The following is a 22342-nucleotide window of genomic DNA, read 5'->3' as shown; positions in this document are numbered from 1 at the left end:
GTACACTAAGAACTTATGCGCTGGAGACAAATTCCTTCTGTGTCTGATCACACTTAGCCAATATTCTATTCCATTCTTTATTTTGTCTCCATTTTTCCCCACACTTACCTCTACAATGCTAGTTCTTTTACTTAGTAAGCCTTGTGAGTATCCATAAACCCACGTATAAGTAAAACGTACATATCCTGTTATACAGTTTGAAAAATGTCAACCTTTGAGTGTTTCAGATGCAATAAATGCATGATTCTCTGCCTCTACCCCTGCCATTTCAGTATATTGTAGCTTTTAAAAATGTCCTGTGGCTTAAAACCCACAAAATAGGCAATAAAGAATCCAAAGAGGGAAAACAACTGCTGCTGTGATTTGGTTGAGGATGCATAAGTTGAAATCTCCCTCTTTACAATGGATTGATAAAGTGTGTGTGACATGTTTTTTTGGTATTTAATGAATTTGCTCGTATGGCAAAGTATTAACATGGTTTTTACAATGTAACTCTAGGTAGAAAAACGGCATTGCAATCAGTTTGGCATATTTCTTAGCATTTTATACATAAATGTATTAATGTTGCTACTCCGAATTTTACTTAAACATAGTCTCCCTCTTCAGAGGAAAAAAGGTAATGCAGGGGACAGAGTTTTTTGGGGTCACAAACAGCTAGGATTTGTGTTATTTTATATAAAGATAATTTCACTTTCTAGCTTTCAGATATTTTAGGAAACAGCATTTTAGGTTTAAGGCAGTGTGAAGATCTGAAACTCATTTCATATGAGGTTTTAATGAGCTAAATAATGATGGGGGTTTTTTAAACCTTTTTTGTTCTTAAAGGTTTACAGAAGTCCTGATATTGGGTGAGATTCAGCTTTAAAATAAGCAGTAAATGAATCACTGTGAGGTCTAGACCTCTCTAATGTATTTTACATCTGTTAATAGATTTTCCTATTGTAATGCAGGAATATATGTATACCTTTGCTTTTATCATTAAATAATCACAAACTCTAAAAAGATACCTACGTCTCTCTCTCTATCTTTCTTTCTTTTCCTTTTTTTGTACTTACAGCAAAGTTCATAGCAGTTTAATTAATATTACAGGGATTAGAGCTCAGCTTGTACAATAGGATTTCCCCCTTGTTCTCATCCTTCCTATTTCAAATTTGGTGAAGAGTCAATTCTCTTTCTACCTCTTATTTCACTTAAGCTTATCCAATATTGAATCCAATCCAATTATTTGGTATGAAGAAAATATCCATTAAAGTGTTTTACTATAATGAGGAGTATTAATTTGCACGTACACAGAAACATAAAAGAGTTGCACATAAAACCCAGTTATCATTTCTGCCTACCTGGCCAAAATACATGTAATGCTTATAGATTCATTGACATTGCATGAGTGTAAATTACTTGCATTTTGATATTTTATTTTAATATATTTCTTAAGACCAAAGCTTCTAACACAGTATATTTAAAGGTGTAAAACAATTGTTTTTAGTAATACCTTTATTATTTTAACATTGTTTTAACATTACTACTAGTTCTTTACTGGTTCCTATAATTCACTGGTCCAGCACATGAGAAGAAAGTCAAAAAGTCATTCTGTTCCTACTTGTCATAAACATGTTTTCTGGATCTGTTTTTATTTTAAATATGTTTAGGTTAATTTTATAAATATTTGCATGCATCTGGGTGTGTTACTTTAAGGGTGAATTTGTATTGCACAACATCATTTAGGATTCTATGGCAAAAAAAGGGAGGGGAATGTATTCCTAAGGACCATTATCAAAGGTACCATTTAAACAACTCTGTCATTTACAAATATGAGCAAAACAGTCCAAATGATACCAAGAAAGACCAAAAGTCTTTTTTTTTTAATTGCAACAGAAGACAAATGCAATAAATAAACAGAAGTTTGAAAGCTTATGATGTTTGCATTCTGATTTTCTTATATTCACACAGAGACAGTTTGTTAACTTTTAAAGAAATACACTATATCCTGCTCTGGACTGTTTTGAGTAACATACGAATATTATTGGAAGTCACTGACTCTATAAATACTGCTTTTATTAAACTGCTTTCAGTTTATAAATGTTGCTTTTGGGAATGCCCAATTATTATTTATTTGGTAAAAACTTTATCAGGACCCTAGAAAGCTACTAAATGCATTTTAATAATTCATCAGTGCTGTTTGTAATTAGCTGGCTAATATTACTGTTTTTTGTAGTTGGAATGTATTGGATGTCAACAAATTTAGAAAGATGGACCTTTTTATCCATTTCTTCGCTATACTAATCAAATTAAATCAGCATTCAGTTGAAATGATTCAATCATATTTTCTTTACAAAAATAAGGTCCCCCCCCTTTTTTTTTTTGCATTACAAGTCCAGAGTAAAAACTTGTTATTTGCACAAATGGTTTAGATGCATTCAAGTATCTTCTCTCTTCAACTTATTTTGTGTTATATCTTTCAACAGGTTAGCTTGAAAATTGTGTGTGCATATACACACATACATAGATATATAAACATATATACAAACATACATGCATGCATACACACACACACACAGAGAGAGAGAGAGAGAGAGAGAGACAGAGAGAGAGAGAGAGAGAGAGAGAGAGAGAGAGAGAGAGAGAGAGAGAGAGAGAGAGAGAGAGAGATTTTTTTCCCAATAATATTTTCCTCTTTTTGGGGGGAGGGATGTACAACACCCATCTGTGAGGCAAAGTCAAAAGTGAAAGGCCAAACCCAATCTGCAATTTTTACTCTTTCTTTTTTGTGCTTTTTGGTTTACTTAGATTCATAGACGAGTCCAGAGTGTTCCAATCCTTTGCAAAAGAAGATGGTAGGCCCAAGAGTGATTTTGTGCAGACAACTCTCGTGGCTGCCATTGCCACCTTGTGGATTACAAAATATACAGATCTGTTAGACTAGGTTCTAAATTAACAGAGCTTTTCCATTGCAACCTAAATTTTCGCAAGGGAGTGATAGCATCCTGTCTTTAGCCTTTTCTTTGCTGTGTGATGCTCCAGTCTCTACTCACAGTTCATTTTTTATTCTGATGAGACTGGGGTTGGGGATTTTTTTCCCCCTTCTTCCAGGAAACACACATTTCACTTTTTGACCTAAGAGCATCTGTTAGGGTTTCCCCTCCCCCTTAAAAAATACTACTTTGGCATTCTGGAAGTGTTAATGTCTTTCATATCTGTTTAATGCTATTTAGGGATATTTACGATCACCTCTTGGTTACTTGGGGTAAAGTGCACTGATTTTCTTTTTAAACAGACAGGAAAGCATTCATATGAGGAAACAGATTGCTCTAAACATGTGCTTCCTGTTACAGTAAAGAGAACAAATTAGATTTAGCACTGCCTAATGAATGCACAAATGTGTATGTTTAAGCTTTTAAAAGCCTTACATTCATTTCAGGACTTAACAGAAATGGCGTCTTGCGTTTCAAGTTACTACACAGTGAAGCAAGCTTACTTCCTACCCCTGTCAGAACTGTTTATTCAGATTTTGCTTTCCTCCAATGGAAAGTTATTTTCTATCAGAGCTTATCACAGGAATTTATAAGAATGAGAGTATAAAATGTAAGATAGTTTCAAAGTCTAAGCTTTAAAGTCTAAAAAAAGTCTAAAAGCGATGGGTATTATTATTAGGGTTCAGAATGGACAGTTTACAGTAAAGCTGTTTTTTTGTTTTAAATGACATAGTTTCATATTCTCCTTTTTTAATTCCCATCACAAAATCATTCCCTATCTTTTAACTCCTTCAGCTCATCTCTTCTATTAAATTCTATTAGATTTTCTACTTCTGAGCTATAATGCCTTTAGAGCTTTGTACAAAGGCTTATTACTTCTATTTTTTAAAGGATATCAAACAGTCTTGTTTGTTTATAGCACACAGTGGGGGTAGAGTTGTACTATTCACTCCTTATTCAGTTGGCATGCTTGACATGACCTGGAAAGTCTATTGTCAATTTGGCATAAGCGTAGGTTTTTTAAAAAAAGGAGTTAAGAAAATTATACCAGGAATGCAGCAGTAAAATCAGTGTTTTAATTTTCTGGTTTGTTTTTGTTTTTCAAGCATTAGGGAAGTAATCAATAGAATTATTCTCTCTGTGAACCTATACTAAGTTTTCAGAAAAAATAAATATAAGCCAAGTTCAGCACACCGGAATCATCTGATGAGAAACTCTGATCGTGCCTTTTATTTTGTACCTGTCTCTGTTTTAGACTAAGGAATCTTGTTACTGCATCCCTGTTATGTGAATACCATTTATACATTAAAAAACAAAAACCCTTTTGAGTGAAAAATATATGTGCAGGTGTTTGCTAGCATAGTTTGAATATCTTGGAGATTTTCAAAACTATCCAACATTACAGAGATTAAAAAGGTTACACGTATAATTTAATTATTCTTCTCCTTTATGAGAAAGTGCCACATTTTAAAAAAAATTAAATGTACATATTTTAAAGCATGCAGTGGAAGGGAGGGATTGATGCTATAACAACCTACATAGGAACTGTTTCAGATAATTTATTTTCATTATTTGAATTGTAATTCTTTCATGATGCATATTGAAATCAGCCCCGCTTTTTAAAAAAGATTTCTCTCGATCCCTTCTTGTTCGTTGGATTTGAGTAGCTTTCACTACTCCAAAATATGAATAAGCCTAGTCTGAAAGTATTATTGTCTTCATTCAAATAAAAAAGAAAAAAAATTCAGCACTCAGCATATGCATATATAGATATAGATATAGATATAGATAGATAAACAAGTAACTTGCCATAGATAGATAGATAGATAGATTGATTTCTATTATATGCTCCAAAATAATTGCAAGTTATTTGACTTAGCTTTGAAATACATTTTGTTTGTTAATTAGTGTGCATCTCATAAGACTTTGATAGAAACATGTAAAACCTTTCTTTAACCACAGTCTCACATCAAATTAAAGCTCCATTATTGTTTCCCAATATTAAAGAAGGTATTTTTAATCTTCTTCATGCAACAGGTTTCTAAAGGCTGTAAGTATGCAGGGATTTTTTTTTTTAAAAAGTTCATTTTTCTTACATTTTAAATGTTCTGTTTGTGCAAAATTTTGGAATCACCATAAGGGCTTCTTTGCATTTTTAATTTAGTAACTAACATATGAATAAATTTGCATATTAATTAGTTGCAGATTAAATCATGCATACATAATTGCCTCCTTACTGTGTTTAATGTTTGTCAAAATCTCCAGCCTGGTTTGATGGATGTCGTATGAAAGATTACAATTTGATGTACCCTTGGAAGTGTTTACACCAATAACGCAGGATTCTTAATAGCAAAAATCTCTAGTTTTATACAGTTACTAACAAACATGTAAGATAGGTACATGTCCCTTTTGACTAGATGGTTTTTTTCTTGCACCAAATCATTTACTATTCATAATCATTAATGCATCTCCTAATTATACGGCATATGTCTGTTAACTATTTCTTTGCCATTTTTTGTGAGAAGTTCCACAATTTCATTTTCATGTATGTCTGTATACACACAGAGATAGATAGGCAGACCGGCATATGTGTGTGTGTATGCATCTTTTCAACCCATTCTTGGACCATTTATCACAAATGTTTGCATTTCAAGTAGCTTTGACACGGAATATGTTTGCAGGAAAGCTTAAAACAGTTTGTGATGGGTTACCAAAGTTCAGGCATTACTCGGTTAATAACTGCCCACTAAAAGAAATGGTCGAGGGCAAGCAAAGTGCAAAAATCCCAGTTCTTGCAAACATCTTTGAAAGTGTTAAATAACTTGGATTTAAATGCCCTAGAAATATGATTGGTGTTAAAAGCAAAGAGTAGAGTCACAGATGTTTGCAACTACTTTAAATGAAGAAGTAATCTGGTTAGAGAAGGCTACTGCAATTGAGTAAAAGTTTGTAGATATGCATGCTATTTTCTTCATTTACCCTCTTACCTAATGTGCTATTCCACTTAAATTTTATGAAGATGATTAAGATCTAATTTGTCGGGGGATTTTTTTTCCTGAAGCATATTTAAAAATGCCACAGCAGTACATAAAAACCTCTTGTTATTGTTATTGATAGCCTTGCTTATTAATTTCTGTACATACTTCCCTGCAAAGTAGGACAGAATGCCAGATTCTTCTTAATTATGTATTTCCATGGTAGATATTATCTCATGTGAGAATTCAAGGCTAAGTTTGCACTTTAGTAGAAAGTGCAAATCTCCTCATTTTCCACCTTAAGAACTACCCGTGTTTCCCTGAAAATAAGACAGGGCTTATTTTCTTTTTACCCCCTGAAATAAGTACTTGGTCTTATTTTCGGGGAGGTCTTATTATTTTTGAGGTGCAGGAGGTGGCGAGCATAGTCACCTCATGGCTGCTGCTGTGTTACAATATTTTCAGGGAGGGCTTATTTTCAGGGGAGGGCTTATTTTAGTGCATGCGCTCAAAACCCCAATTGGGCTTATTATCTGGGGAAGTCTTATTTTCGGGGAAACAGGGTAGGTGTCTGCTACACCTAGCAGTTGGGTAGGAAATTAAGATCATTTCCTAGTTGTCCAACAGAGCACTAAATCAACTCCATTTCTCAACTCACTGTGATAATTAAAGAATCCAGTAGAGAGGATTCAGAAATAAATGTTTAAAATAAAATGAATACTTATCAGAATTAAGTACCTGAGCTTATTAGGAACTTTAATCTTTGAGTGCAGTGACAAAGCAATTCCTAGAGCTCAACCATAAAACTAACTTCTATTCCTTTCCAAACTCTTGGAAGATAAATCAGATCTTGAGAATATGAATAGCTTTTAAGGAATGATGTCCAAACTGTCTAAAGAGATAGATAACTTGTTGAGTTGTGTCTTGGGTGATTTTGTAACATTTGTGTAACATAAGATGGAATCATGGGAAGTCCAGAAATAATGAAAATTCAAGTAGATTTTGGATTGGGTGCATATGTTGCTAGAGGAATGGTAAAGCAAGATCTAGAAACTTATTTTCTGCTAGTTACAGTTTGTCCTTTCAATATCAGGGACTCATTGTAATACGGCGGCGGTTGCTTTCCAACAAAGAAACGGGGCATCTAGAAGAGCGGGACTTGAGGGTGAATCAAATAAGTCAAGATGTTAGTCATGACGGAGCACAGAGTTGATATTGACAGGATAAAATGAAGAGAAATCTTCATAGAACCTTCATTCAGGTCCTAAAGAAAGAGCCGGTTATAAATCTAATTATTTCAGTTCCTGCTTTATTTTTTCAGCCTTCTATTTAATTCAAGGATAGAATAATGTCAAGTATGTAATTCTGAGTTGTGCTATGTGTCTATGGAAATTCCCAATCATCCAGGTCATGGTTATCCCATAGGTGCTTTTTCCAAAAGGCAACTGGAGTTTTGGGTTTTTTTTTCCCTTGAAAACATTTCTCATTCAAGAAGCTTCTTCAATTCTAATTTCAATTCTATTTTTTGCAATCATCTGGTCATTAGCTCTCTGAGAGTCATTGAGAGCCACTTGGGAGTTTATCTGTTCTTCAGAGTCACCTGAATCAGAGTGCAAATGGGTGTGGAACTTTCTTGGGACTGCTGAAAGGATTAGACTGGAGATAAATGATGTCATATCCCACCCCCTCTGTTGAGAGAGGGCTGTTCAATTTTAATATAGATGGCTTCTTTGGCCCCTCTTTCAAACCAAAAAAGGTTTCAGAAATATGTCTAGGGTAGGTTCTACAGGAACCATTGCAGGAATTGAGTATGTCTATTCTCCAAAGCATCTGAAGGCAACACAAATTAACACAAAGTATGGTTACAGGAACTGGGGCCTGGCTAGTCTAGTGAAGAGAAGGACCAGGTGTGACATGATAGCAGTGTTCCAAAATTTGAGGGGCTGTCACAGAGAGGAAGGGACCAAGCTATTTCCCAAAGCACCTGAAAGCCAGACAAAGAATAATGGATAGAAACTGACCAAGGAGAGATTCAACCTAGAAATAAGGAGAAATTTTCTGACAGTGAGAACAACCAACAAATGGAACAGAAGTTGCCTTCGGAAGTTATGGGAGCTTCATCACTTGAGACTTTCAAGAAGAGATTGGACTGCCATTTGTCAGAAATGGTGTAGGGTCTCCTGCTTGAGCGGGGGTTGGACTAGATGACCTACAAGGTCCCTTCCGACTCTGTTAATCTGTGTACAAGAAGCAATGGATGGAAACTAATCAAGGAGAGATGTAAGCTAGAACTAAGAAGAAATTTTCTCACAGTGAGAACAATTAATCAGTGGAACAACCTGCTTCCAGAATCTGTGAATGCTCCAACATTGGAAGTTTTTAAGAAGAGATTGGACAACCATTTGTCTGAAATGGTATAGGATTTCCTGCCTGAGCAGGGAGGTGGACTAGAAGACATCCAAGGTCCCTTCCAACTCTGTTATTCTGTTATTCTCCCTCAAAAAGACACAGATGCATGCCTCTCTTAAGAGAACTAATGCAGTGTAATAGGAGGAAGACTAGATTGGAATGTTAAATCTATCTGTCTGCTAACCTTCACTTCATCTTAATCTTCTATAATTTCATTTTGCATTGGATTGATTCAAGGTAATATAAACAGTGTATATACGTGCATGCATAGACACACAGACAATTTACTGGGACATAGATGAGACATTCGTACAAACATGGTCTTGAAGAGCGCTGATATTGCAGTTATCCATATTCAATATATCAAGCCAAATGTTACTTCTATATAGGCTTTTATTATTTATAGTATTATAAAAAACATACATGGTTCTAGTAAGGTGATTATATTTGACTGAATTTATCTTTCATTATAGGACTGATCATCATTGTTGAGTGTTGTATTCATTTTTCTGCCACTTCAATTTTCTCCGCACTTGAATATCATTGATCTAATTAATATTGTAGTTTACTTTTCTGATGTTTTGTGATTAAGAACTTAGCAGCAAGGACTGAATCATTTTCTTACTGAATCATTTTGTTACACTGCATCAGTTGTGTGTACATTAGGAATTATTGACCATAAACTGCACACAGTATTGATTGTTAAAAATTATTGGTGAATTTATCTTTAAAACAACAAACAACAACCTTCAATTTGAAATACTGATTTACTGGGCACTGCCATGAGAGATATTAATAAGAACTGATTTGTTTACACCCCTGCTAACACTGTCTAGAAAGGATGCAATTTATATAATATAATTTTAGGAAATTGTGATGCCATCTATGAATTATCTTCATCGTTACTTCTTGCTGGCTTGCTAAAATGGATGTAAAAGGAATTCACTGCCATAAAGAATTTCAAGAAAAGCAGATGTTGAGGGCACAAGGAGGGGTGAAAGGGAAGAAGAGAATTTTTCACGAGAAGCTTCGTCTTCTATGACAGATTGAACGCCCTAAGATCAGCTCACAAAAATATGTTTTTAAGTATCGGTATGAGCAACAGTAGGCACGCGGTGGCTCAGTGGCTAAGATGCTGAGCTTGTCGATCAGAAAGGTTGGCAGTTCGGCGGTTCAAATCCCTAGCGCCGGATAACGGAGTGAGCTCCCGTTACTTGTCCCATCTTCTGCCAACCTAGCAGTTAAAGCATGTAAAAATGCAAGTAGAAAAATAGGAACCACAACTGGTGGTAAGGTAACAGCGTTCCGTGTGCCTTCGGCGTTTAGTCATGATGGCCACATGACCACGGAGACGTCTTTGGACAGCGCTGGCTCTTCGGCTTTGAAATGGAGATGAGCACCACCCCCTAGAGTCGGGAACAACTAGCACATATGTGCGAAGGGAACCTCTACCTTTATCTATGAGCAACAGTGCTTTTGAAATACTTCAATGCATCAAAACAATTAATAGATATTAAAATTTGACTCCTCAAAATCCTTACTTTTAAAAAGTAGGTGACAACAATAACTAGCAAAAAATGCACCATTTGATTGGGTCCTTTATTCTGCCCTGTCTGCCTTGAGTTGTGAATCAAGCTCAACTTTTGGGTTGTTATTTTTTTTTTACAACAACTCCATTTACATTAGGAACAGGATGCTCAATCATCATTATTTGATGTGTGTATGCGTGTGCATGCACGCGTGCATGAGTGTGTGGGAAAGAGTTGTAGTTTTTGCATTAAAATGCTCTGACCTTCAACCCATTTCATTTTCTTGTACGGCTGGGAAAGTATTCATTTCCGGTTGATTTTAAAAAGTTAACATTAGTTGGAGAATGTATCGGTATGATGTATCTCATCATTGCATTAATTTTGCTGGGGATATTTGAAATAACCTGTCCAGTAAAAATAATCAATAAACTCAGAAATATTTTTCCCTCTTCATATGATCTTATACAGGACACAAGTTCTTAAATGAGCATTTTCCTTCAAAATGTATATATCTTGTACAAGGACATGGGTATCTATTGTGGCCCAGCAGGATCCGGTTGAGCTGCTGATGGACTCGGATAGCGAGGAACCATATGCGTCTGCCCTGGACGATGTGGAGGACCCTGTGCAGGGTTCAGACTCAGAGCAGGGACCAGAGAGGCTGGTTGGCCACCAGGAGGTGCCTGAGGCATGGAGCAGTGGGGAGGATCAAAGGCAGTTTTTCCCTGATGCTAGATTGAGAAGGGCTGAGAAACGGAAGCAGCAACTCCGTAGACAGACTCACAGAAGATGATTAAGCACAGATGGTTGTGGATTGGCCCCTCCCAAGAGAGATTATAGGTGAGGCGTTGGGAGGGGACATTTGCAGGAAACAACCGTTCGAATTAGTAATTAAGTACTCTAGCCGTGTCTGTTCGTTTGGACTATCTGTGTTGCTTCATTTGAATTATCTGGGTTGCTGCAGAGCTACTCTATTGAACGTGAGTTGTCTGGGCCCTCAGCCAAAGGATTCGTTATCTCAGTAATTAAACAGTGGCAAACAGCCAAGCCTGTGTTCTGGTTTATTCACATGCGTGGGGGTGGGGGGTCAGAACAGGTATCTATATAATCAGTGGTAGTATTCAGCCAGTTCGGACCGGTTCAGGCAAACTGGCAGTAGCGACCTGCCTACCCGCCCTGGCACTATGCTGTCCTATTTAGCCACGTTTTTAAGCCATGTGCATGCGTGCAAGCTGCACGTGTAAACAAAGCATTTTTGGTGCCTGGTGAACCGATGGTAAAATTATGTGAAACCCACGTCTGTATATAACGATAGGCTTCCATGAAGTTTTGTTTAGCACATACTTGAGAGAGAAAACTGAATACGGTTGACACACTGATGTGGCAGCTCAGAAAGATGTATAAAGTGTTTTAAAAGTTTGTGAATAGAAAAGGATAAAAAAGAAATATATAGTTCTTCAATATCCAGGTCTTCCTTACTGAGATTCAGTTTGATGGACAGTAGTGGTTAAAGATACTGGAATTAAAAGCCAGGAGGCTGTGAGTTGTAGTTCCACTTTCAGTCGCCAGGAACCAGGGTTGACATAATGGATGATAAATGAGCACAATGGTAAAGAGTGAGCTACATATGTTAAATAAACAATAATTCCAAATGAAATATACATTACTATAAACATGGAACATAGAGAGATAGATGTTAATTAAAATATTCATTTAGTTAAAGTTTTTGCTATATATACATACACAGAGAGAGATAGACTTGTAAGATATTCATCTACATATATATGTAGATATGCACATACAAATTCATACATACATTTATATACATATTTTCATTTACATACATGTCTGTCTGTCTTATCAATCATCCGTCTTTCTTTCTTTCTTTCTTTCTTTCTTTCTTTCTTTTTCTTTCTTTCTTTCTTTCTTTCTTTCTTTGATTTTAAGAGTTTATCATCTTCCTTCTCTTCCTCCTCTTCTTCTATTTCTCTTTCTTTCTTCTCCTTTTTCCCCCTTCAGCACTTTATCAACTTCTGTCTTTTCCCCCCACTTATATTATATTTCATGAAAAGTGAGAAAATGATATCCTAGAAGAATGAAGAAATAGGTGTAATAGAAATAGAAGAATTTTTGTCATACAGCTTTTTCAAATATCTATATCTGTATAATCTCTAAATAACTCATGCTGGATTCTTTGTTTCATTTTAGGGTATTTTGATCATGAGCGCCAACAAAAATTTTCAGCAAAATCAAGTTTTGTGACTCCCGTTACTGAAATTCCCTGCATTTGGAAACTCATTTTCTTGAAGAAACCACATATATTATAACTCACAAGAAAAATGCGTTCACCAGCCATAAGTCCAATTGTATGGTTAATGCATTCCATTAAACAAAAGTGTGATTTATTAGTTTTAACTTTGCTGTCTTATATAAACTCAGTCGTAATTTGTAATGCACAGTCTATTACAGCTTAGGATCTAAGGTAATCCAAGCCAATTTGGGGTAATTAATTTAACCATGTTCAGCATGTCATGGCTCAACATGGTATGTGAAGTGAGTTATTCTCTCCAGCATGTTCAAACATGCATGCAAACACACTGTTCAATTTATGCATTCGCAGATAAGCAGCAATAGTCTCTGAAGCTAATTGTGTTGGTTATGTGGCATTGTACACTAGTTGCACCCTGAGCAGCCTCAGATTACAGAATTATACACCTGGAAAAAGTAGAACTATTCATGTGACAAATTTAAGATATTGATTGCTTCCATTTGAAAGTAGTACTTATTGTTGTCATTAACATTGTAGTTAAAGAAAATGGACAGCTAGAAGCATGAGAGCAATTTTTAAAATACAGTTCTCATGAACACGCTTAGCTTTCTACCTTTCCTGCATAATATTCACTAATGCACATAATAATAATACCTTGATTTGTTTTGACTGGAGAAGATAGACTGCAGTGAATAAGGAAAATGAGGAGCTATGATTAACTTCCAAAATAAATGACCAGATAGAAAGTTCAAAAAATGTTGACCAAACCAATTGGTGATAAAAAGCATTGATAACCCGCACTGTCCTTCATGTTGAATTATAGAGTATGCAATTGGTTAGCTACAATGAACTAGACTAGAATGGTTATAAATGGTACCTTATTGGTGTGACTTTGTTAGTCATATGGTGGCATATTACTAGATTCATTTCAGAGTAAGCTGGGGAAACTGGATAATAAGTTGATTTTATTTATTTCTTAGAAGAGGGAAGGAGGGTTAATATCTTAGTTGACTTTTCAGAGTAGAATAGAATAATTATTGGACAAGTGTGATTACACACACAAGGAATTTGTTTCCGGTACATAAGCTTTCAATGTACATACAAGAATAGTGATAAGCAATGAAATTATAGTCATAAGAAGATAAGGAGATAGGTAATATGCAAGATGAGAATAATGGTGGTAATACTGCCTTGTTAGATAGTTTGACAGTGTTGTGGGAATTTTGTGACATACCTACGAACATATTGAGTTGCTTTTCAATTTGAATTTTTGTTTGAAAGAGCTCTTTGTCCATGTCTTTTGATAGTTGCTTTGCTGCATTTGTGGGAAAACAGGGAGCCCTGAAAACCAGCTGCGTTACCTTGGGCCAGTCACTCATTCTCAGCTCAACCTATATCATAGGGTGAACCTTTTCAGCACCGAGTGCCCAAACCAGAACGTGCGTGCTTGTGCGTGTGGCGGAATACCGGAAACCCGAAGACCAGCTAGCCATTGCGCACATTCTTGTTTTTTGGCCATTTTCTGGCTGTTTTCCAGGCTGTATTCAGGCCATTTTTCGGGACGTTTTGAAGCATTCCGGCACCCACGAAGACCGGAAACCAGAAGAGCAGCTGGCGAAGGCACGTGTGCCCACAGAGAGGGCCACCATTTTTGTATTGCATTTTTTGCTGATAAATAAATGAAAGGAGACTAGTATAGATCTATTTCAAGCTATTTAAACTTCAAATACCAGGTTAGAATCCCAGTAAGGGTATGGCTAGCTGATGAGAGCTAAATAGCTTGAAATAGATGTATATTAGTCTCCCTTCATTTGTTTATCAGCAAAAATGCAACACAAATGTATGTATGTATGTATGTATGTATGTATGTATGTATGTATGTATGTATGCATACATATTTACATGCATACATATTTACATACATACATACATACACATACACACATACATACATACATACATACATACATACATACATACACATATATATATATATATATATATATATATATATATATATATATATATATGAGAGAGGGGGGGAGAGTGAATTTTCTACAAGTGCTAGCCAACACTGATTGTCAGATCTTGGGGTCTACTCTAAGGATCGTAGAATGGAATGCAAAGAAATTGCGCTGGTTATCAGATGGAATGCAATTTAATAGAATAACAGAGTTGGAAGGGACCTTGGAGGTCTTCTAGTCCAACCCCCTGCCTAGGCAGGAAACTCTATACCGTTTCAGACAAATGGCTATCCAACATCTTCTTAAAGACTTCCAGTGTTGGGGCATTCACAACTTCTGGAGGCAAGTTGTTCCACTGATTAATTGTTCTAACTTTCAGGAAATTTCTCCTTAGTTCTAAATTGCTTCTCTCCTTGATTAGTTTCCACCCATTGGAATCATCTTATGTCCACTCCATTTTCTTTTCATACTAATAAAGATTTGAAATGATACCTTAAATGCTATAAGGCAGAAACTGAAAACCTGTGCAGGTTCCAAACTCATTTTATTTGAGTGATACTCAGAATCCTCAGAAATAAATTGGTAGTGATTTATCATCCCAAGGAGGTATGCGTTAGTGCCAATTTTTGAAAATCCACATAATATTCCTTCTTTAATTCCAAAGAAGCATTTAGCTCTGCATCTGAGTCCCAATGTATATTCCTTGGAGTCTCTATTTCTGATCCTGTGTTGTGTATAACATAGACCAGTGAAGAAAAGAGAGTGGCTAACTGTACCATAACCTGTAGAAATAAATTATTTTAAACAAAAAAGTACTTGCATTGATTCTAGAGTAGAAGCATGCAGAATGTTTTGAAGCCATTCTAACTTAAATCAGAAATATTCCCACTTTGAGACAGCTGAGTTTGTACTTCTAGTAAGGTCAAAACAGCTGTTTCTAACTTAGAGCAAGAAATTGGAACTCAAAATATTTTGTGCGCCTCTACTGGAGACGGTTAAGCATAACAATGCTCGTGATCAGGAATTATAAAACTGTAAAAATTCTAAACATTGTCTTTTGATAACCAGACAATACATTTATTGTTTATATCTGAATGGATACATAGGTCTAAGTAAAAAAATACTGTAATAAACATTCAATGAATATATTGTGTTGTTGTAGGTGTGTATATTAATGTAATAGCAATATTTGAGATAGCATCTCATGTTGTTTGGAATAAGTGGAATTTGGCATTTTGGCAATCTGTCCTACTATCAGCTTTTTGAATCAACTAACTAATAGCTTACTGGCTTTGCTTGGCTCAATGACATTATCTAAGTACTTGTGTTTGGATGCAAATTTAGCAGCACTGCATTAGGAGACTGAAAGACAGACATCCACCTTTATTATCATCATTTTAATGAATTGCTAAACAGATTTCTTTAAGTACTAAGTGTTTAAGTGTTTTGATTCTTGATGTTCATGACTTGTCATTCCCAGTTTTAAAGGCATGGACTCCCTAAAATTGATCTCCTTGAGAAATGAATAAACAACGTTGGCTCAGTTGAAATTATAATTTTTCTGATTTATTTTATGTACTTATTTATTTAAATCTTTAACTTTCGTAAATATGATGAAAAGCTTGGAACTACATGCTTTTTTTTTTAGAATCTCAAAAATTATTCAGATTTCAGTGACTTTCAGCTGGTTCCTTGTCCATTCTGAAGGCTACCTCCTTTCTCATTTCTCCATCTCCCATCTCTGAAGTATTTGTGTTTTTCCTGTTGTTTCCCTTATGAACTTTTATTTCATAGTAATCATGAACTCTTTCTTCAAGAAACAGAAATGGGTTAATAGCTGGTGTCTGTTTCAAGATGTGATTGTAATTAGAAGACATATTATATACCTTGCAATTTGTAAAAAAAAAAAAAAAAACCCAAAAGATTACAGAAGGTCTATGACTGAATAGTCCTCACTATTTGTTTAGTGACTCTTTGAAGTCACAAAGGCACTTAGAAAGTGACATACAACTGTTCCTCACCTTTACGACCATTGCAGCATCTCCATGGCCACGTGATCAAAATTTGTATGCTTGGTAACTAGCATGTATGTATGACAGTTGTAGCATCCTGGGGTTATGTGATTGCCATTACCCTCCTTCCCAATTGGCTTCTAACAACCAAAGTCAGTGTGGGAATCTGGATTCACTTAATGACCACAGGATTCATTGAACTGCAGTGATTCGCTTAACAAACCATGACAATAAAGGTTGTGAAATTGAATAAGACTCACTTGAGAATTGCCTTGCTTAGCACCCAAAATTCTGGTCTTGATTGTGTTGGTAACTCAAGGGCTACCTGTGTGATTTTGGACCTGGCCCATTAAGCATTTTTCATGAAAAGTGGGAGGAATGTGAGTTCTCCATAAAAATTGAGAATTCTGACTATACTATAATTTCTTAGTATGAACTCAGGAAATGTTTCTTAAATCAAATATTGGGTACCCAAACAAGTAGAGTACAGGTAGTCCTTGACTTACGACCACAATTGAGACCAGAATATATGCTATTAAGTGAGAAAATGGTTAAGTGAGTTTTCCCCCACTTTATGACTTTTCTTGCCACGTTTGTTACTGAATCACTGCAGTTGTTAAATTAATAACATGGTTGTTAAGTGAATCTGGCTTCCCCTTGTCAGAAGGTCTCAAAAGATGGTCCCATGACCCCAAGGGTATGTCATAAATATGAATCAGTTGCCAAGCAGCCGAACGTAAATCACATCACCATGGGGATGCTGCAAGAGTCATAAGTGTGAAAAATGGTTATAAGTCACTTTTCTCAGTGCCATTGTAACTTTGAACAGTCATTAAATGAACTGTTGTAAGTCGAGGACTACCTCTATGTTACTTAAGTCTAAATCGACACTTTGATTGTGGCTTTCATAGGTATGTATTTTTTTTTTAATTCAGGGCATGAAAACTTTGTTTCTGCATATCTGAATCGAGGTTTTATTTTGTGGGTCAGGTAAAAAAAACAACGGAGGAAAGGGAACTTAACTGATGGGTCTGACATTTGACTACAATGATTGAGCAGTTTTTAAAGACAGGAGATTTATTCCACTTTTATAGTATTTACTTCATTGTTTCAATGCCCCACTGTACAAATGCTGTCTCCCTTCTAACACTGTGCTTTTGCAAACATATTGTTGAATGTGTGCACAATACAAATGACTGTGCCTTGAACAAACAAGAAAACAGTTTCTTTTTCTTTGCATCTCAATCTGTAATTTATCATCATGTAATTTGAAATAGAAAGTCTGTCATATTATTATGTGAATGATGAGTCTATATTTATAAGGGGTATATAAACTGGAAACACTAATATTCATTTATGTAAATGGAAGACTTGCAATGCATCTAAGAACTAAGCAATGTGATTTTCTTTGTAGATCCCAAGCAGGATACCGTGTTTCCCAGAAAATAAGAGAGGGTCTTATTTTCTTTTGACCCCCAAAATAAGAGCTTGGCCTTATTTTCAGGGAGGTCTTATTATTTTTGAGGTGCAGGAGGCGGCGAGCGTGGTCACCTCGTGGCTGCTGCTGTGTTGCAATATTTTCGCGGAGGGCTTATTTTTGGGGAAGAGTTTATTTTAGCGCTTGTGCTCCAAAGCTCAATTGGGCTTATTATCCGGAGAGGTCTTATTTTCAGGAAAACAGGGTAGGTGAACCCAGAAGCGCTATTGAACATTGGGAGAAGAATCTCATATTTAAGAATATATAGGAAGTCATTGTATGCCAAAGGAAATTATTGATCCAACAAATCTATGTGAATATTACACATGCTAATCAAATGTAAACATTTGGAAAATACTGGAAGGGTTGTTATCAAAAGGAAGAGCAGGGGATATATCTCTTGAATCCAACTTTAATAAAGGCTTATAGTTGTCCAAATGTAATTAAAAATCCATTAACCTAACTTGTCAAAAGTAACCATAGCCTGAACTGCAGTCACTTTCAGAATTGAAAGGTCATTATTTCAAGGCTACTGTTCAATGGGATCAGACTTCATTAATTTGTGTTTTCCTATAAACATCATAATATGAAATTTCATAATTATCTGATGCAAGTAATTAAAGCTTATAGTGTTAGTCCGATTTTAGAGGGTTGTTTCAGTGTCCATGAACTGATTAGAGTGAATTTAGAAGCTTAGATATCAATCAAATTTAGTTTGGGGTAAACTTTTATTAGAATTAAATGTTAATTGCATATTTGTGAGGAATCTACTAATCCATAACTTTGGGGGAATTCCCCCCCCCTTGCATTTACATCCGTCTGTGTGAATACAAAAAATTTGAAGCTGCACACTTGTAAAGGAACAACACTTTGTTTGCAGAAACATAGTGGAATTAAAATTGTATATATTCAACCAATAAATCATATATTCAAATTCATATTATATATTCATGTATATAATATTATATACAAAGGTATATATTATATGCATTTTGTTCCATGGATGTTTGTTTTATTTTGACTTGGCCATTTATATTATACATAAAAATAGCTTAAAGGTTGGAAATGTGATCCAGTCAGTTTGACAACTAACTCTTCTAATCAAGGAGGGGGGGGGGAAATCCTCAAAGCATGAAATTTGAATGAAATGTATGATTATAATTCAAGAACTGTTTATCCAAGTCTCTTAGGACCTCCCAAATAAATGCAGAACAAGGAAGTTAGATAAAGCCCTCTGCTCTTTCTTCCTTTTTCTAAAATCTATGTAGCGGCCGGCCGACACTCTTACGTTGATTCATAGAGAATAACAAATAAAATTGGTTACCATTAACCAGAAAAAGAGGGGGGGGGAGGGAGGGAGGACTTACTTCAGGACTAACATTGCCATCTCTCGCTGTTTATTAATACTGTATGTGTTTTGTTACCATGTTGAGTGGTAGGAAAATAGGTGCTTTGAATTATTAAAGTTGATTCTGGAGAATAGCTGTATGCTCAGATGGCATTTGCTTCAGCATATGCAAATTATTTAGTTTCATTTGGGATCAGTTCCCAGGGGCACCCCTTTACTCTGATGCTCTGAATTTGGCAAGCTGAATCCAGTCCCATTCTTCTCGTCCGTGCGCTCCCTTCCCCACCCAGCCCTTTTAAACCTGTTTTCCCTTTTTTGGGGTGGGGGGGGTGGGGGGTGGAATTAGACAGCAGAGCGTAAAAGAAAAATCAGAGTCCATCTCTACACAGTGGCATCGAATTGTGCCCCGAACCCGCTTTATTTGTCTTCGTAGGCTGAGGGCAACAAGAAACGAAAACATGGAGAACCGTTAGTTGAGATCCATGGTAGGGAAAAGATTCCTCTCCCACCCAGCCCCGATTCTATTTTCCAGGGAAAGTTTTCAGTCATATTAAGCAACCCAAAATGTGCATCGCCAAACACCCTCCCTGCCCCCCCACCCCTTCTCCCCCCTCCCCCCCAAAAAAAAATCCAAGCCGAAATAAACAAACAAGCAAGTGCAAGATCAGGTTCCTTCCCAATTGATTTTCCCCTTGAAGCCAACGCCAGCTCTGTAGTTGAATTAACTTCTAACGCTTCCAATCCGTTTCCTGCTTCCCAACGAAAAGCCTGGGATTTAGAGAGGGGGAAAAATAAAAATAACAAACAAGGAATAATAATAAAAATAATAAATCACCCAACCCCACCAACAGCAACCCAGGTTTGGAGCAGGGGTTTGTTTCTCTGCTTCCTTTTCAACCCTTATTTTGTAGGTAGTCGAGCAGGCTGTGAGAAAACACTGCTCCTCTTTCCTTTTCAGCGAGGTCAGAGACGTGTGGTTTTTTTTTTTCCCAACCCCCCCCCCCCTTTCCCTGAGCCGAGTTCTCAGGCAGCTGCATACAATGCTGGGAGGCAGCCAGCAGCACAGACAGATGGTACAGTTATTAGATGTGCATCATACAATTCCCTTCCTGCCACTCGCTTTTTAATCAAATTAAAACAAAAAAGAAAGAGTGGGAGAAGGGGGGGGGAGTCAATTAACTGCATTTGTATTCTCTTCAATAATCGACCCTATTCCACTTTTTACCCCTAAGGCAGTTGAGTGGAAATTTTAAGAAAGAAAAGAGTGAAGGCAACTTTTTTAGTATTAGTATTATTTAAGGTTTTTTTTTAAAAAAAAGCACTAAAAATCAGCGTTATTCCAGCAAGTAGACCAATCCAGGGACCCGGTGGAAGCTTTGCCCCCCCCCCCCCTCTCTCTCTCTCTCTCTCTCTCTCTCTCTCTCTCTCTCTCTCTCCCTCTCTCTCTCTCTTTCTCTCTGCATTAGGAATTGCAGCTAAATCGGGACTGGGAAGAATTCCAGATTTGCTCTGAAAAGTTAACTGTCTCAGAGAAGACTCCTAGCCGCCGCCTCTCCCCCCCCCCTTTCCAAGCACCCCTAACGTCAGGAATGGTTTCTTCCTGCTTTGCATATTCACCATGCTTGGCCTGGCCATATGGGAAAATGCGACTGAAGGAATTGTTGTGAAAAAAGGGACAGCGAGTTTGAAATAAAAGTTGTTAGAGTGGTACTGGAGAGAGAGAGAGAGAGCGAGAGAGAGGGAAAAAAAGAATTCAAGACCATGTATTGTGCATACACAATTCCAGGCATGGGAGGAAATTCTTTGATGTACTACTATAATGGGAAAGCGGTAAGCTCGCTCTGTAATTAAAGGTGTAATTTTGACAAGTTTTATTGTGGTACGAATGAGAGTCATTTGCTGCATTTATTGCTTTGGAAAGTTGTTCTGGGCTGCTTCAGAATACCTTCTGCCTGAGCTATCTAATTCTTGCTAATGTTGTAGTATTAAGCGTAGGAGGGATCGTAAGGTGAGGGAAGAAAATTGAATTTCAGAAAATGCCTTCAGTCAGTGGCAAAGGATTTTGCAACCTGAAACTTAAGTTAGTTAACTCAAACTTGTTCCTTTTTAAGCTGGTGTTTATTTCTTTGAATTGTGTTTAGGAAGGACAGTCTTTAAACCACCAGAAAGTGCTCAGTTTTCGGTTCAAATAAGTTGTTTCTGTTTTGTTTTGTTTTTTCTCCTTGAAAACAAGCTTTGGTGCTTCCCGAATGAGGCTTCACAGCTAAAGGGGTTGAGAAAGAACTGACAGAGGGAAAAACTGGTGTAGAACGTGAATTTGAGATTGAAATGCGTTGAAAAGAATAACGATGATGCAAAATTACAAAACAAGAGAGAGGGAAATCTTGCCAACATCCTCATAAATGATGTAGCATTTGTGCCTTGCATCTGAGCTTTAGAAGTACTTTATTTAAGAAAAAGCAACTGTGTTCTAGTGTTTTGTGTACCATTTAAGGAAAAGCTTTATACCTGCCGTCTGGAAGATTGTTTACTTTTTAAAATATTTTGGCTATGTCTTCAGAAAGATTTTCTTTTTTATTTTATTTTAATGGGCATTTGAATGTTTTTGAAAAAGCTAGAAAATAATATATTGAAGTTCTCAAGAAAAAGCAGTGCTGAAGTCTGCGTTGTTTCAACTTCTAATATTGCATCTGATTTCAATCAGAGTACAGCAAGTTAGGCCAAAATGGAACTATTAGAGCTTTGAACAAGGCCCATTTTAGAGTAGGGGGTTGGCACAAAATAAATTGCACAATACATGTGTGTTGCTGAAAAATAACACTCCGATATGCACACGTTGTAATACATATAGGTAGTTAACATTATTTTGTGCAGCAAATTTATCCTTCTCATGGAAGCATCTTTTAGAAGGGTTAGTATTTTTTTCTCCATTTATTTGGTTACAATTTATCTGGTTGCAATCAAGAACTATAAAGTTTGTCAATTTATTATATTGTTCCTAAAGGATATTAGGGACTAATGTAACTTGTTAAAGTTTAGTTTTAACCGAGATCTATGAATCACTTTGTATGGTGTTTTTTTTTTTAATAATTGGAGGTTTATTTGCAAACTTTTATTTCCATACACTAGAGAGTTGTTTTATGCATTGGATGGGGATTTTGTAAATTTTTATGGGAAACTATATTGTTTTAAAACTGTCAAGGTTAGGAAATAATGAGTTGTCCACTATTTAAACATCACTATTAATAGGTGTTTTTTTAAATGCATGAATGTAGTTTTGATGGGCAAATGAGATACATGAATTCAAGCTGTCACTGTTTACGTGTTGTGGTTTTAAAGTTACAAACTTTCTAAAAAATTAAAATGTTCACCTGGCACATATGTCCT

The 22342-nt window shown here is 36.2% G+C and overlaps 1 protein-coding gene across 16 annotated transcripts in view; it reads left to right on the top strand.

The window, feature by feature from the left end:
- Positions 1–22342, top strand: part of TCF4 (transcription factor 4) — a 449273-nt gene that overhangs the window by 291793 nt on the left and 135138 nt on the right. For 2 of the 16 annotated variants that reach the window (XM_081941826.1, XM_081941825.1), the window contains exon 1: positions 20588–20785. The exons of the other annotated variants lie outside the window; for them this stretch is intronic. In XM_081941826.1, coding sequence (XP_081797952.1) covers positions 20717–20785 — 69 coding nt within the window. In that variant the 5' untranslated portion in view covers positions 20588–20716. Of the gene's footprint in view, positions 1–20587; positions 20786–22342 lie in introns of those variants that run through there. 16 annotated transcript variants of the gene reach the window in all.

This window comes from Natrix helvetica, assembly GCF_964273705.1.
Source record: "Natrix helvetica genome assembly, chromosome: 2".
Taxonomy (NCBI): Eukaryota; Metazoa; Chordata; class Lepidosauria; order Squamata; family Natricidae; genus Natrix; species Natrix helvetica.
This window is presented reverse-complemented; position numbering and strand designations above follow the sequence as displayed.